The sequence below is a fragment of the Sardina pilchardus genome, chromosome 7 (assembly GCF_963854185.1).
Source record: "Sardina pilchardus chromosome 7, fSarPil1.1, whole genome shotgun sequence".
Classification (NCBI taxonomy): domain Eukaryota; kingdom Metazoa; phylum Chordata; class Actinopteri; order Clupeiformes; family Clupeidae; genus Sardina; species Sardina pilchardus.
Window position 1 is genome coordinate 26429913 of NC_085000.1, and position 15375 is coordinate 26445287.

General features: G+C 45.6%; 1 protein-coding gene across 1 annotated transcript in view; it reads right to left on the reverse strand.

Moving 5' to 3' along the window:
• Positions 1 to 15375, reverse strand: part of LOC134087811 (leucine-rich repeat-containing G-protein coupled receptor 6) — a 66262-nt gene that overhangs the window by 31902 nt on the left and 18985 nt on the right. The window contains exon 2 of the mRNA XM_062541570.1: positions 3743 to 3814. Coding sequence (XP_062397554.1) covers positions 3743 to 3814 — 72 coding nt within the window. The remainder of the gene's footprint in view (positions 1 to 3742; positions 3815 to 15375) is intronic.

Here is a 15375-nt window from a genome sequence, read left to right on the forward strand (position 1 = left end):
TGGTCTCCACTGGGCGCTAGCGGCTAGCTCTAGCTGTTCTAGAGTTACACAGTGCTCCGCCATTTGACTCCATTAGCTGTTTTGACAGCCATCACATTCACATTGGTTCACGGGATGTCAAAGAGCAAACCACTGGTTTGGAATGGTTGAAGAGTGGAGTGATTTGATGTGGTTTTGCCTCAATGTGGAGGGCTGGCGTATTGTATCTATAACTGAGAGAGATTTTGAGAGTCAGGACAGAGAGGAAACCTAAATTGCGTTCATCAGGGACATATACGCAACTCCAAAATCATCATGATTTGTTGATTCATAAATAGTTTTAAAGCAAGTTATATAAATTATTTTTTTTAGATTATGTCAACTGAGCTGTCTAACTTTCCGTGTGCATCATTTCTGGGTAAATGGTAGTTTACTGTCATCCTTCCAAGGGGTGTTCATTTAGAAGGCAGACTATGTCTGCTGAAAAGAGTCTTTTACAAATTGCATTCTTACTTAATGTCTTGCATCTTTCACAAAGATATGCTTGGCAGACACATGACCTTGAGGAACAGATTGCATGAAAGGCTTCAGTGATTGTCGGATGCAGATGCAATTATTTTCATATGTTGGGAAGAGGCACCAGTCAGTTATGAGTCAAGCTGAGTAAGATGTTATTAATGTCATTTTAATGTCTTTTAACTATATACACATTTGCTTGGAAACTAATCAAAGGATAATATGTATGTTCCTGTGTATGTAAAGATCTGGGCCTGGGTATGTAAATATGTTGCTTTGTTGATCTCTGTTTGTGATAGTAACATTTCTGAGAGTACCATGATCGGCCTGAAATGTCTTTAGTTACTTTAGATGACTGCAAATTCATGTTGAATCAGTGTACATTGCGTGATGACATTATCATCCAGGTTGGTCCTTTAACCCCGTGGGAGCACATCTGTGATTAATGTTGAAGTGTTCGTATCTCTGCGTGACCATGTCACTTTACGGACTTTGCAAACTTGAAGGGTCTGTGATGAAGTCACATCAGTAGAAAATCAACAATAGCACAACAGCACAATTATTTACGTAATTCATTATTCATGCTGTCTTCTCTAGGTAATGGATATGAAATATTCTGATAATTCCAGGTATTTACTTTTTTGAGAGGGGCTAAAATAAATAACACATGTCTACTCGTTCAATACTCGTTCATAAAAAAATGATCAGATGCACAAGCTGAAATTGAGGGGGTCAATGAATAAGAAGAGCACACAACTCAAAAATCCTCCCAATGCGCCTTGTGATTATAAGCAATTTTGACAAACAACAATTTTCTCTGTAGTGAAGTTAGTTGTTTTTCCTGGATTCTGCCCCTTGGGGTAAAATCGTCCAAGGGCATTGTTCTATCAAAGGGAGACAGAGAAAGAGTGTGTTTTGAGGAGAGTGTGTGTGTGGGTTTGGGGAGTGGGGGGTATTCTGCAGTCATTTCGGCCTCAGACAGCGGGAGCAGCCTTTTGCTTTGACAGAGAAACCATAAATATTGATATCTGTAGAATATTACATTTCCTCCCCTATCCCCCCAGCCCCACTTGGTTGCTGGCATGTGTGGCGTGTCCATGACACCCCTCTGACAGTGCCAAGCATTTTCAATCACAGGCATTTGTCTCCGTCGTAGACTTCTTTTTCCTTTGTTTCGTTCATTCTCTCTTTTCTTTTCTTTTCTTTTCTTGTCTTTTTTTCACATCTTTGAGGCCCATCTGCACTACATCGCCAACTCAGAGCGCTGTCAGTGCTCATAAGCGAGTGTCCAGGTGCTTTCCATTTCTCTGCTAATACTCTCCCATCCCGTGGCCGCCGCGTCTGAGCTAAGCCAGGTTTCACCTGAACAAATTGCTGTTCAGGGGGCTGCCGGCGCAAGGGCTGGGTGGTTAGGCATGACCAGTGGATGCAGGATGCCTCATCACTTCCAACCCAGACACACGTGCAGACGCACACACACACACACACACACACACACACCATTCAATACACATTGAGAGGGTTCTGGATCTCCTCTGATGAGGATCTACTTATCACTTGTTCAAGATCCCACTCCTCTCTCTCTCTCTCTCTCTCTCTCTCTCTCTCTCTCTCTGTCTCTGTCTCTCATCCCCCCATACCACCCACCCCAGCGGCGCTTGTCCCTTAAGAACGTCATCCGTGGACCCCCCACCCATCCACCCCCACATCATCCCCAACCTAAACTTCACTCTGTGTGGCCCAATCTTGAGGCTCTCGCCTTTGCTGTTTAATATCTCATCGGAGTGCTGATGAGCAAACACGCGTTTTCCACAGGAAACTGTCTGATTGGTTTAGACTAGAAGCAGCTCTGTCATCGGATGGGATCCTCCTCGTTGAGTGTGTTTTTTTTCCCCTCCCCGTTCAGACAGGCATAGCTGCTGAGGGGATTTGACTCTCCCTTGTGCTGTGGAGTGGACATAGCCGTCGGAATTGCTTTTCACATTAATTTGGCACGACAAAACTGTTCCACCAGCTCCCGACGACTTGCCAAATTCACTCCAAGATTTTCCTTTTTCTTTTCCGCAAGAAGTGAGCGTGCTTAAACTTGATACGCACTCTATTTGTTTGATTGTTTGGAGCTAGCCAAGAGCCTGATAATTCATCACTGTCAAGACGAAAACAAAGTATTTGATGAGGTTAATTTCCTCCTCTGTTCCTTCCACTATTTCTTGTAAGCACGAAAGAAAAAATGCTGCTTGCCGCTTGCCGTTGGCTCAGTCCGAGAATTCTAGAGAAACTACTCCTGCTTACTGGATCACCCTGGATGGGAGCTCTCGTTCTGCCACCATCACCACCACCACCATCACCACCACCACATTGGGCCTGTGAAAAAGCCTGTCGCCTCTGAAAAAGCCTGTTGCCTCAGCAGTCTTGAGCCCTTCCAGACACCAGTCTGCGCAAACACCCAGGCTGATGAGCTGGCAGCCACTTGCTTTTCCACCATGTGTTGTGGCACCGGGCTCTGCTTCACAGGGCCGCAACGCAACCAGGGCACCAGGCCCTGCCGTTCGGGGGAGCGACGGGGGCCGCCGCAAGCCCCCTCTCCAGGCCACAGGCCCAGGCCCTGTGTAGCCACAGGCACCCACAGCGCCCAAACCTCAGCGGGACCAAAACACCAGCCACTTGCAGTACCGGGAGGGAGGGAGGGAGAACTAACTGATCTTCTTTCAATTCTACCTTCTGGAAAGAAGGTTTGTAGAAATATTGGAAGCGTAGGTGTATGTTGGGGTTTGGACGTAATCGGCTGGTATTGTTGGAGAGATGCACTGCCCATCTTTCTGCGAGCGCCGCACACACATTTTAAATTCTTTATTTGGACTAGAAGGTAAGCATAAATCATGGCATAATCCAAATTTCACACACACACGCACGCACGCACGCACGCACGCACGCACGCACGCACGCACACACGCACACACACACACACACACACACACACACGCACACACGCACACACACAAACTATTCAAGCTTTCACTATTTTGAAAGTAATCTCTCTGCACTATGTCCCTAAGCTAAAATCAAGGCCACATTCTTGACAGTTATATTGAGGGCCTGTTTGCTTATCACATATAGAATGCTATCATTACTGACTGATCATATAGATTTCCAGTTCATTGCAGTTGAATCACAAACCCCAGGAAACTGATTGGAAACCCAGGCCACATAGGCTTGCATTCAGTGAGATATATGAGCATCTACTTACAGCTCGGACAGAAAGTGGAGGTTGTGGAATGCGTTGGGCTGGATTTCACTGATGTTATTCATGCTGAGATCTCTGTGGAAAGAGGTAAGAGAACGAAATCTGGCATCAGACATAGATTAGCCATTTAGAGACTAGTAACTAATCCACAATACCTGCATACTAACATATTGATGCATCAGATATACTGCATTGATTTACACATGCATTCATGCCATTGTTTATACAATTGTTCTCTGCCATCTGTTCTGGGGGGCATAACTTGCACACAAGTATCATTATTCAATAGATATTTAATAAGCTTGAAGAATATCAGAGGAATGTTGTGTACATAAATTTCCACTGCTTCAACAATCAAGTAGAAAGCCAGAGCAAGCGATTGGGAGGGTGGGGAAGTGGAAAATATTGATTATATTTACAGAGCAATTATATGCAATTCGTGCACAGATCCTCACATTTCAAACAGAAATCATGGTTGTGTGAGCGGCGCCGTCTGTTTTCTTTCCCGTCTTTTTTTAGACGGCTCAGTAATACAGGCGGCGTAATTATGAAATCCCGAAACCTGGCGTCGTCTTTTAATCACTAACCCTTTATCATTTCCCTCCCCGATTAATTAATGCAAAACCAGAGCCAGTTGGAGCGGAAATGGCTGCCGCCGCCACAGCCGCCGTCTCCGCCGCTGCTGATGAAGGGCGAGCGGCCTGACATATCGGATTGCAGCCTGTTATCTGCTGTGCCAATAGCGTTCCAGCATTTTGATTAAGGGCCCGCCCTGCCCCGGCCCAAGTCCCGTGGCAGCACCTGCAGTGTGACCTGCTCAATCTCTGGGCCGGCTGCTGCTGATGAGACACCCTGGCCACGGCCACTTCCGCGACGTCCAGCCAAGGACCCCTTCAGATGAAACATATGGTTTCTGATATCAAAGACACTCCACACCTGTGCGCTTTACCGTTCTTCAGAGAGGGGAGGGAGAAGAGCGAGGGTAGGGGAGGGGGAAAAAGAGAAAACTTTCCGCACTGAATCATTGTTCAGCAGCTGTAATTTCCTTTTGGTGTTCCTGTTTCTTTCTTTTTCTTTCTTTTTTTTTTTTTGATTGGCCCCTAGTCCAGATGTTTTCCTACCTTCTCTCTAATCTACCCCACCTCAGCTCAATCACCACTCAAATGAATTTCAATTTCTCTTTCTTGGGGGGCCCCCAAAGTGGGTCAAGAGTAATTTTCATTCACACTTTTTATTCCCCTGCCTCAATGTGTCTTGACAGAGAGAGAGAGAGTGAGAGAGAGAGAGAGAGAGAGAGAGAGAGAGAGAGAGAGAGAGAGAGAGAGAGAGAGAGAGAGAGAGAGAGAGAGAGAGAGAACAAGTGATCGCTGGTGCGGGTGTGGGTCGCCCGGCCTCAGTGGGAGTGCTTTTATCTTCTGGTATTCTGCTCCGATGTGAAAGGTCCCTCTGCTGACGCCCTTCAGACCAGCCTGCTGACAGTTCGCTCAATGTCAACAGCTATTTGTCGGAAAGTCATGAACCCGGATTTTACCGCAAGAAATTCGTAATGAAAATCTCATGTTAGAGGAAAAACGGGGCATGTCTCAAAGCATACATATTCACGCCAGCACCAAAATATCAACCTTACATATTTTGAGGGGCGTATTTGAAGTGAAATTCCGAGGGAAATCAAGAACGTGACAGATCTGTCATTGTCGGCCAAACACAGTCCTAACAAGCTAACCACCTGCCAATGGAATGTCACAGATCTCAACAGAATATATGTTAACTCTCGACTACATGGTGTTCTGGAGTGAAACTTGTGACTTGCGAAAAAAGACCCCCGCAATCCATCTCGCCGTCTGGCTGTTTCTCATCTTTCACATAGCATTTATAACAAAATCTGAATGCATAACAGTATGGTCACATACGGATCAACAAGACAGTCAGCCAGAGGCCAAGGACTTTACACCAGCTGCACAGCAAAGGCTATTGGAAGGCAAACTGCTTCTCAACTACACGAGAGAGCAAAACCTACGTTTACCCTCAGATACATGTTAAACTCATTTCCGGACATTGCTGACCGAATCAAAAAAGCCGGGGCACTTTATTCCAAGACCCCGTCTCCTCGTCCTAATAACCGTGAACCGGAGGGAAAAGGGCAGCGCCGCACGACGCGAGACCACCGGGCTCGCAAAGGTAAACTGAAAAGTCTGAAAATATTCCCTCGGTCAGATTTGATACCTGCCTATTTATTTGTTTTGTCAGGCTGTCAAGGCAAGGTGAAATGCTAATGTGGTCGGGCCAAGGGCCCGGGGAGCGCTGCGTCAGGCTGAGGAGAAACAGGGCCCCGACCAGGACTGACCTCGCCGTGATCTGCATTTCACGACACGGTGGCGAAGCACAGGCAACACACAGCGCCAGAGGCTGCAGAGCGAAAGAAAAAAAAAATCACCTCACACAGAACAAATAGTACACGGGCCTATTGGCTGGGGGGGATGGGTGTGTGTGTGGGGGGGCACTCACAGAGCACACAAGCACACATTTACATAAAACATGCTGTGCTCTTCTGCCGTCCAGAAGTAATTGGTGTAAATAATTTGAAATGCTGTCACGGAGGTTAGATTTATCGATTAACACTGTTCTGCACGGAATTGAGTGCATGACATGTGGTTACAGTCAGCCTTGCTTCTGCAAGTCTTAAAATAAGCAGCAGTCTATTATTAATGTAATTTCTGTGTAAACACAGCTTTCGGCAGGCAACTTCAGTGTCATTAGTCATGATTTATGGGTACAGTAATGATGACCAGGGGCCAGGCTACTGGGGTCATGCCCTATAAAAAGGGGAGCAATCCATCAACGCAATATAATGCAAAAATTGCTTTTTACCCCATGTTGTCACTTTTCAACATACCGGTGTGGTTCAAGTTTTGGTGTCATTTTTTCGATGTGCATGGGTTGCCATGGAAGTATACCAGACGGCCTCACACGTTGGGAGATTACACCAAAGGGGCATCCAGTGTATTGAAAAGTGACATATGGGGTCACTTTTGTACCCTGCAATACCAGGCATACCATACCAGACATTACTCCCTATTATAAGTCAGTGTACCATAACAATGATTATGAAGGTGTTTAAGGTATGCCACTTTAAGTGATGCATACAAGCTCAGAACAGACATGAATGCACACATCCTATGGACACTATTCATGGGTTTCATCAGGTCCCTTTCCACAGGTGGGTTAATCAAGCACCATGCAGTCTGCATTCATAATCTAGGTGCTTGATTTTCTACACCTGTGGAAAGGAACCTGATGAAACCCATGAATAGTCATGTATTGTATGTCATGTTCTGAGGGAGCTATTATGTTGACAAACTGAATCAATCAAATGGAATCATTTGTATGTGGCTCAAATGAATGTCTTGCAACAATGACACACTTCCAGAAAAGTGGAAATATTGTGGTCCGGAACTCTTTGGCAACATCATCCAGCGACTGAAAGTAATAAATGTGATCGGTTGAAACCCCTTTTTTATATCAAAGGATTCAACACATTTCTCCTTATGTTGAGGTCTCTGAGGGGAGTGATGGAGGGAGGGTGGGAGGGAGAGAAAGAGAGAGACAGAGAGAGAGAGAGAGCATTCAAATGCCACATGTTGCCTTTTACTGGAATAATTACAATTAATGAAAGCCACGTTTGAATTACTCTGGCTGTTATCGTGACACATAATATTTCTGTGAAAGCACGGTGCTTAAAGAAAGGCTTTATGTCCCCTATTTATACACCCTCCATAAACCAGGGGCTTTGAGCCTCATAGTTAGCTAAGATGGAGACCTTTTGTCGTATATCGTATTGTTCCAGCAACAATAATGGGATTTTCTTGTAAAGCACAATGGATTTTCACTTGATATGGAGGGACAAGTGCTGTCGCAGCCATTGTGCATACATCATGTTTTTTTGCCATGATTACAGCTGGCAAATGCTCTGAGCGCCATCTTAGCCAGCACCAGATGTCAGATGATCTACAGTAAATAAGTCAAAGTGAACACCATGGAAAAGCGCTTGCCAGTTTGCAATGATAACACCGCCATTGTTTATACCTCTACAAGCAAGTCCCCATGAAGACGAAGAAGAAAGTTAATAGGATGAGACCGTGTTGTGGAAATCAAGATGAGCCATCACGATTGCTATTGTCTTCATGTTGTCTTGTGACGACGGCCTGGTGCTTGATTAGGCTGAAAGGATGAGCCCCACCAAGGCTGGGCCAGGCCAGGCCGTAAGTGTGGACCAGAGCGGAGCCGGGCAGAGGGGGCCTGCTCATGGATGTCAGCACATGCCGTGAATACAGGGCCCCAATCTGTAGCAGCTGTTTGTTCTCCCACTTCTCCCAATGTCAGGACTCATCAGCCAGCTTCTTTTATTTTTTTTTTTTTTTCAGATAAATGAGTGAGCAAGGAGGCAAAAGCCTATTTTTAGGGGGAAGACTGAGTAAGAGAGAGAGAGTGAAAGAGAAAAAGGGAGAGTGAGATATGAACTCAGGGTGAGACTTATGTCACCTGAGACATTTGTCCCTTTGCCGTTATATTTATTTTTCGGTTTTGAGTCACATCAGCAACATCTGGAAAAGGCCAAACAAACTCCCCTTCTGATCCAAACAACTGTGTGGAAAGACAAGGCTATCATCCAGTCCATTGTATCAAAACTGCCAAACTAATCTATAATGGAGCAGAGCAATTCCATTCCTTTGCAATGAGTGGATGAAAAGCAGGTGAATGGAGCATAAAAAATATTTTCAGACACAGCATAAAAGAGGTATTGACATCCCTTTGAAAAAGCTGTTGCATATAATAAAATGAGGACTAATCATTACACCATTACAAATGTGGATATTTTTTTAACTAATTTAGACCAAATATCCACTGATGTACTCTGGAAAAATTGATAACTCTTAATGAATTCATTGATGTGCTCTAAGCATTCAGCTTCACTGCGAACCTTCTCCTCCGTGAAAGTTGGCAAATCCTTTCACAATTCACTAGAACACAAACAACTACAGACTCAGGTAGCTGCTGAGGTCCTGCCCTTCTCGTTGCTAATCAAAAAAAAAAATCACAGAGGAGAGAGAAGCATTGAGAGGCATCGGAGACATGTAAAGGCTCTGGCTTGAGGAATTCAGGGCGCAGACATGACTAGACTACTCGAGCGATCGTGTTGGGGCACGGAGCCGCACGGAGGCTGCAGAAGAACCCATCTTTGAAGTGGGTCTGGAGGGCCTCGCTCTTCCGATGAGCCCTGGCAGCGGTATGCTTTAATCTGCCGCTGACTCTTCTGCATCAAAAGCTCCAGGAGGTTTTTTCGGGGGACCCGGGGCCTGAGTCCTGCCTTCATTCACTCCCTACTCACACACACACACACACACACACACACGCACACACACACGTGCGCGCACACACACACACGCACACACACACGCACACACACACACACACGTGCGCACGCACACACTCACACACACACACACACACACACACACGCACACACACACACACGCGCGGGCGCACACACACACACACACACACACACACACACACACACACACACACAAAGACACTTCTTACAAAAGACACAAAACACTGCATAGGCTATTAGGACGCCTTGCATTTTGGGAATGAGGCGAGGAACGACGTGCACAAGTTACAGGCCAAGTTCTATGAAGTTTTTTTTTTTTTTCTTTTCCACCCATTATGCATGAGCCTAACCAGGGTCAAAAGAAAATAGCAAACTTCAGAAGCACTTTTAAGTTCCATTACTGGTGGACTGAGAGTGTGCTCAGAATAGAGCGCTTTGTGTTTTCAAATGCAGTTGCTCAGCACCTCAAACACACTCTCTGGGCTTTATCCTTCTCAGCATGGCTGTATGGGGCAGATGGCTGTGTGTGTGTGTGAGGCTGATATATAGTTGTTATGCATAATGTGGCCTGCCATTTGTAGCCAAAGGTAGAGTTAGGTCGAGCACCTGGGTAGACTCCAGTCAAGGGAAAACATTTCAGAAAGTGGTGTGTCCTAAATTATTGTTCACGTTCGGTTTAAAATGACAGTTAAGGAAAGCTCACTTCTTCCTTCATCTCTCTCTTCATTGACACACACAGAGACACACACACACACACACACACACACACACACACACATACACACAGAGACACACACACAGACACACACATGGACACACACACACATACACACACACACAGACAAAGAGACACACACACACAGGGGCACACACACACACACACACACACACACACACACACACACACACACACACACACACACACACACACACACACACACACACAAACTGTATATGGGAGGTCAGAGGATATGAAAAGGGTGTTCTTCAAAGTGTTGTAATCACTTGAGAAGAGACCACCCAGGAGGGATGACTATGAGGTTTGAGGAACAAAGTAGAAACACACACAACCAATTCAATGTATTACTCAAGTAAACAGACAGAGAATGGGCAAATCTCAATAGCAAAATTGCAATTGTATTTATTTGCATCATGATTTATTTATGTAAAAGGTTGGTGAATATGTTTCACAGAGGTGGCATGTGCCAAAAATTAAAATGAAACTACACCCTCTCTGTCTAGAACCAACAAATGTGAATCCAAGTCGAAATGCTGCACAACATAGTATGCGGTCCCATTCCCAGAGCACCTCCCGCTGCTAAGCACAGTGTGAATGGTCCAAGAGCCAGTGACGAGCCCCCCCCTCCCACCAGCAACCCCCACGTCACTTTCCAGACCTTTAAAGCTGACATGTTTGGGTAAACATTACACGGGCATATGAATCCCGCGCCGCCGCCAGAAAGCCACAAGACAAACAGATTGTCCTCAGGTGCTGCCTCCTCCTTCAAAGTGCAGGATCCATTTCAAGGATCGGCCCCACAAGTCCTTCAATCAAATTGAGAGATTCGCCCGAAAAAAGCAAAACAACCCTGAGGCCTTCTCCCTATCTTTTCCTTTTCTCTCACTGCCTCTCTGCCTTTCTCACCCTCAAGAACTATACAAGTATTTTTCTCGACTTCTGTTGGGCCGTCATCAAAACAAGAAACTGGGAAATATTTGTTCGAAGTCACTCACCAATGATATATGACATTCTTGTAAATATATATTTAGGCGAGTTGGAGTCCTATGAAAGCACTATAATTAATAAGATTGAGAGTAATTCAGGAGCTCTGAAAAGCTAGCAGGACTTTGAAGTGCTAGACATGAGAAACCAAAAAGCAGAGAGAAAATAAAACAAATGAAGGCTTGACTTTCACACTTCACAACTAATCCATCATATCAAAAGGCTCATACCGTCACGGTCTATGAGCTTATTCACCAACCATGTAATCTCTGATAAATCACTTGTTTTCTTAAATGTTTATGTATGTGTATGTAATACCATTGCATCTGGGAGTGACAGTTTATTGAAACACAAACCAAAAGAAGCAAATTCCTGCTTGGCTGAGCTTTGTGAAGTGGAACAAAATGTATGTTTGCTTTCCCCCCTCTATCTAAAAAGCCTATCTGTCTTAGCATTCTGATCACTCAGCCACAGAATGACACAGGAAGGAGGGAACAATACACACTTCCTCTCCTCCGTTTCTAAAAGATGTGTTTTTCTTTTACATACAGTCAAAGTTCCTGGGCTTGATATTCCTTCTTTTGTGGCCCGGGGCAGCCTCCCTTTCACTCGAGCACAATGAGTCGCTCCTAAAGTCTTTCACCTGAGGAGCAAAAACTCTCCACAGGAGAAAAAAAAAGAGAAGACAAAAAAGAAGGGGTGGGGAGAGAGGGAGAGACGAGTTCCTGAGAGACAAGTAAAGTCTGCATTTAGACTCGTTCCTTTTCTTCTTCGCCCTCTTCCTCTATATCCTCCTAATGTTTTTTTTCATTCTAATAGTTTACAAAAGGAGGACCAAGTCAAATGTATTGCTCTGTGGATGGGGTGTTTAGTCTGAAGCTCTCGTCATGGGAAATGTTCCTTTCGACGTAGGTTTGCCTCAGGGCATTGAGAGGATGTCTCCTGATTCATTGCATACACACGCTCAAATACACACACACATGCACACACCCACACACACACAAACACTACACACACATCAATGGTGGAATTGCTGGCAGGCAATGCTGAACAGCATGCAACCTCAGGATGACTGTATTTTTACATTTCTCTAAACTTCCCATGTGTTCATATGTTGTTTTTTTTTCATTTAGCTTTAATCTTTCATAGTAGCATTACATCATTATCTCTACATTGTTATCCTGAGCTGCCACATTATGTTGCTTCAAAATGGTTTCTTAATCAGCTTAAATTAACTCGTACACTTTATTTCCTAAACTCAATTTTTGAAATATTATTTGGTCATGACCGTGACAACAGCATGAACAGAGAGTGTGAACTGAGGGAGATAAAGGGCCCATTGAGGCACTGCTGACAATACAGCTTCCTCCCTCTCCCCGCTCTCTTCTTCCCAATGCATATGTTCACACACACACACACACACACACACACACACACACACGCGCACACACACACGCACAGACACACACACACACATGTGGCTATAGTCTGTGCCCTGGCCTGCTCTGTTCCTTCATCTCCCACGCTACAGCGCAGCATCAGAACAACCATTGTCTATCCACAGCCCTTCCATTTGCATGGGGACAAAGGTGCTATGCTTGATATGAAAGTCACGGGTGAAAGGTCATCCCTGGCCAACAATGCCCACAGGAAGTGAACTTGTGCCATTATACCAGCTTGCCCCACATAGGTGGCTCACTCACAACATTGTGTAATGTGCCGCTAAAACTGCTCATTCTATATGAAGCTCTCTGTATACAGTAATTTCCCGCATATAAACCGCATTGTGTATAAGCCGTTTTATGCGTATAAGTGTTTCATGCAAGTTAAAAGAAACAAAACCATATTAACTGCCCCCCTGTATTAACCTCATAGCTGAAGAAATTTTGCAAAATCAATGTATAGCCCGCAGCTAATAGTCGGGAAATTACGGTAGTCAAACCAGGTATGGGTCCTCCAGCATGCAGAACTGGTTTGCCACACTAAGAAAATGTTTGACACCAGGGATAACTTTGACCCAGGTCACCTTAGCACATAATCACTTTTTTGGGAAAGACATAGTTTTCCCAAATACACATACTCCATCAAAAGATTGTGGGGAAAGAAATATGTCGGAGGTAAAGCCACTGTTCAGGACCAAGATTACTGAGATTAGTATGTGTATTATGGTACATAATAAATTAAATACTACTATATAACCCTCTGTGAACTTTTAGCTAAGATACTACTTATGGATCTAGTCAAATCATACAGTCACATAAAGGTACAGTCTTACCAAAACAAGCATTATATTTCTCATTCACTGACATGCAGTGTTTTTTCTCTTACGTAAAGTATTTCCCGCTTAGTCATTATGGGGTGACTTCAAGTAGCTGTGGCTGCAGGAATGCGAAGCCATTTCATAAGCGAGCACTTCATAACCAAACACCTCAAGCTCAAGGATGAGCCACTTTGGCAGATAACATGTGCCTGGTTTTATGGCCTGTGGCTTGCGAGCGCTTCCAAACGTCAGCCTCGGTGTCCCTGCTCTTTCTCCCCGGCTTGTTTAAACAGCGTGCACACAAGGAGACAGAAGTTGTCTGTTTCGATTAATGAAGCCATTCAGGGCCCACAGCCCCAGACCCCCCCCCCCTCCTCCCCAACCCTACCCCACCCCACCCCACCTCCCTGACCCCACTCCACCCCAACTCGCCGTCGGCCTCCCTCACACCAACCCCCCACTCCCATCCAGTCCCCCTAAAGACCACATTCCTCCACGTCCTGTCCCCTTTGTTAGCGCTAAGTGTCGCTGTGATCTTCACTCCCCCCCCCCCCACCCCTCCTCGCTCCTCTTCCCTGTTCGCTTGCGTCCCATCCAAACTCCTCTCTTTTTTTTTCTCCTCTGGCACGTAATCCCCTCCTTCCATGGGGCGGCATTAGCGCCGGGCCCTTATCGTCTTTGATGCTACTGCGGGGATTTGGGAAGGCATTAAGTGTCATTAACGCAGGCCCATTTATCACCTGCCTGCCAGGGACGTCTGGCTGCTGCCAGGCAGCACATTAAACAGGCTTTATTTGCCATGCTTGGCCACAGATCTGAGCCACTGGGGAGTGGGGAGTGTGGAAAAAACAAGGGCCCTAGGTTTCAGCATGGCCGTTTGCCGTGTTGGGAAACGGTGAGGAGACTAGATCCTGGATGAGGACTGGAAGCGTACGGTGCGCTGTCTTTGCTGGCCTTTCTGGCTTCCTGAGGACAGCCTTATTTGTGGAAGGAAATAACATCAAGTCCTGCAACTTGAGCGAAGACAAGACCAAGCAACAGGCCGTCATGGAGCCTTGTAACAAGCCATCCGAATGTGATTAAGGTCGAAAGACAGGTTCACTCTCCTGAAAATTGTCCTAATCCAATCCAATGGCTGGGTAGTTTCAGGATTCCCCAACATTTACATTCCAGCAAATTCCTGAAGTTGTATGAGTGACAGCAAAAAAGGTGGCACCTCAATGGACGTCCATCTCCATTGGGAGAGCCATGCACACATGCTTCCCAGTGGAGTTCCTGCCCTCATCATCTTTTCAACGGTTCCGGCCCTCATCGTCCTGTTAATCCTACTGTACTAATGAGACTCACTTTGCCAAACATGATTGGTTTGAGGACAGTCTGTTTTGGGCCTGCTCCCCTCTTACAAAGACCCCATTGTGGAGACACAGAGAAGGGGCGACTGACATGGCAGGGACCAGAGGTTCCCATGGATGAGGAGGAATCTGTGCAATGTGAACTCGTACATAGAACAACACCACCAATCCCCCCTCCGCCCCCCCCCCCCCATGGCCTTTCCACTCCCTCTATCCGCCACACCCCCAAGAAGTGTCCCCAACAGGGAGTCATTTTACAAAATGGCAAGAGAGAGAATGGAGAGCCAACATGGAGGAGAGCCAGTCGAGAGATCAGCCAGAATGGAGCAATACCAAGCAATATTGCATTTGAAGTTAAACGATTGCGCAGAAGGTTCTCAAACAATAAACCTTGACATGATGAAGATGAATAGAAGATAAAGATATATTACTGAAAACTCAAGAGAAGAGGCAGCCACAGTGGAAACCTTGTGGTCTTCTGCTGACACATTAACTTGGATGATTGCAGGAATTTCCAACGACTTTTTTTTTTTTTTTTAAATAAAACACAGGTCCAATACATTTCTACACAAGCAAACATCAAATTCACTCAACAGTTGAAAAAAAAAACCCTTTGGTGTGGGAGTAGGTCAGAAAACATGAGCCAGGAGCCTGAAGTGTCTGGTGGCTTTCAACTACACGTACATGCCGGCTGGCTGGCCTCTGTCAACAGCTCTCAACCACCTCCCCTCTCTCATCTTCCTGTTTATCTGTGTCTCCAGGACAGGGACCGTCTCTGCAGCGGCGACACCGAAACTGAGGTCCCCCGCTGGCGGGATCAGGATGTTACCACGGAGCCGAGTACACTGTCACCTTTGTTTCTTTTCTGTGTCTTTCTCTTTCTCTCTCTCTCTGTCTCTCTTTCTGAGG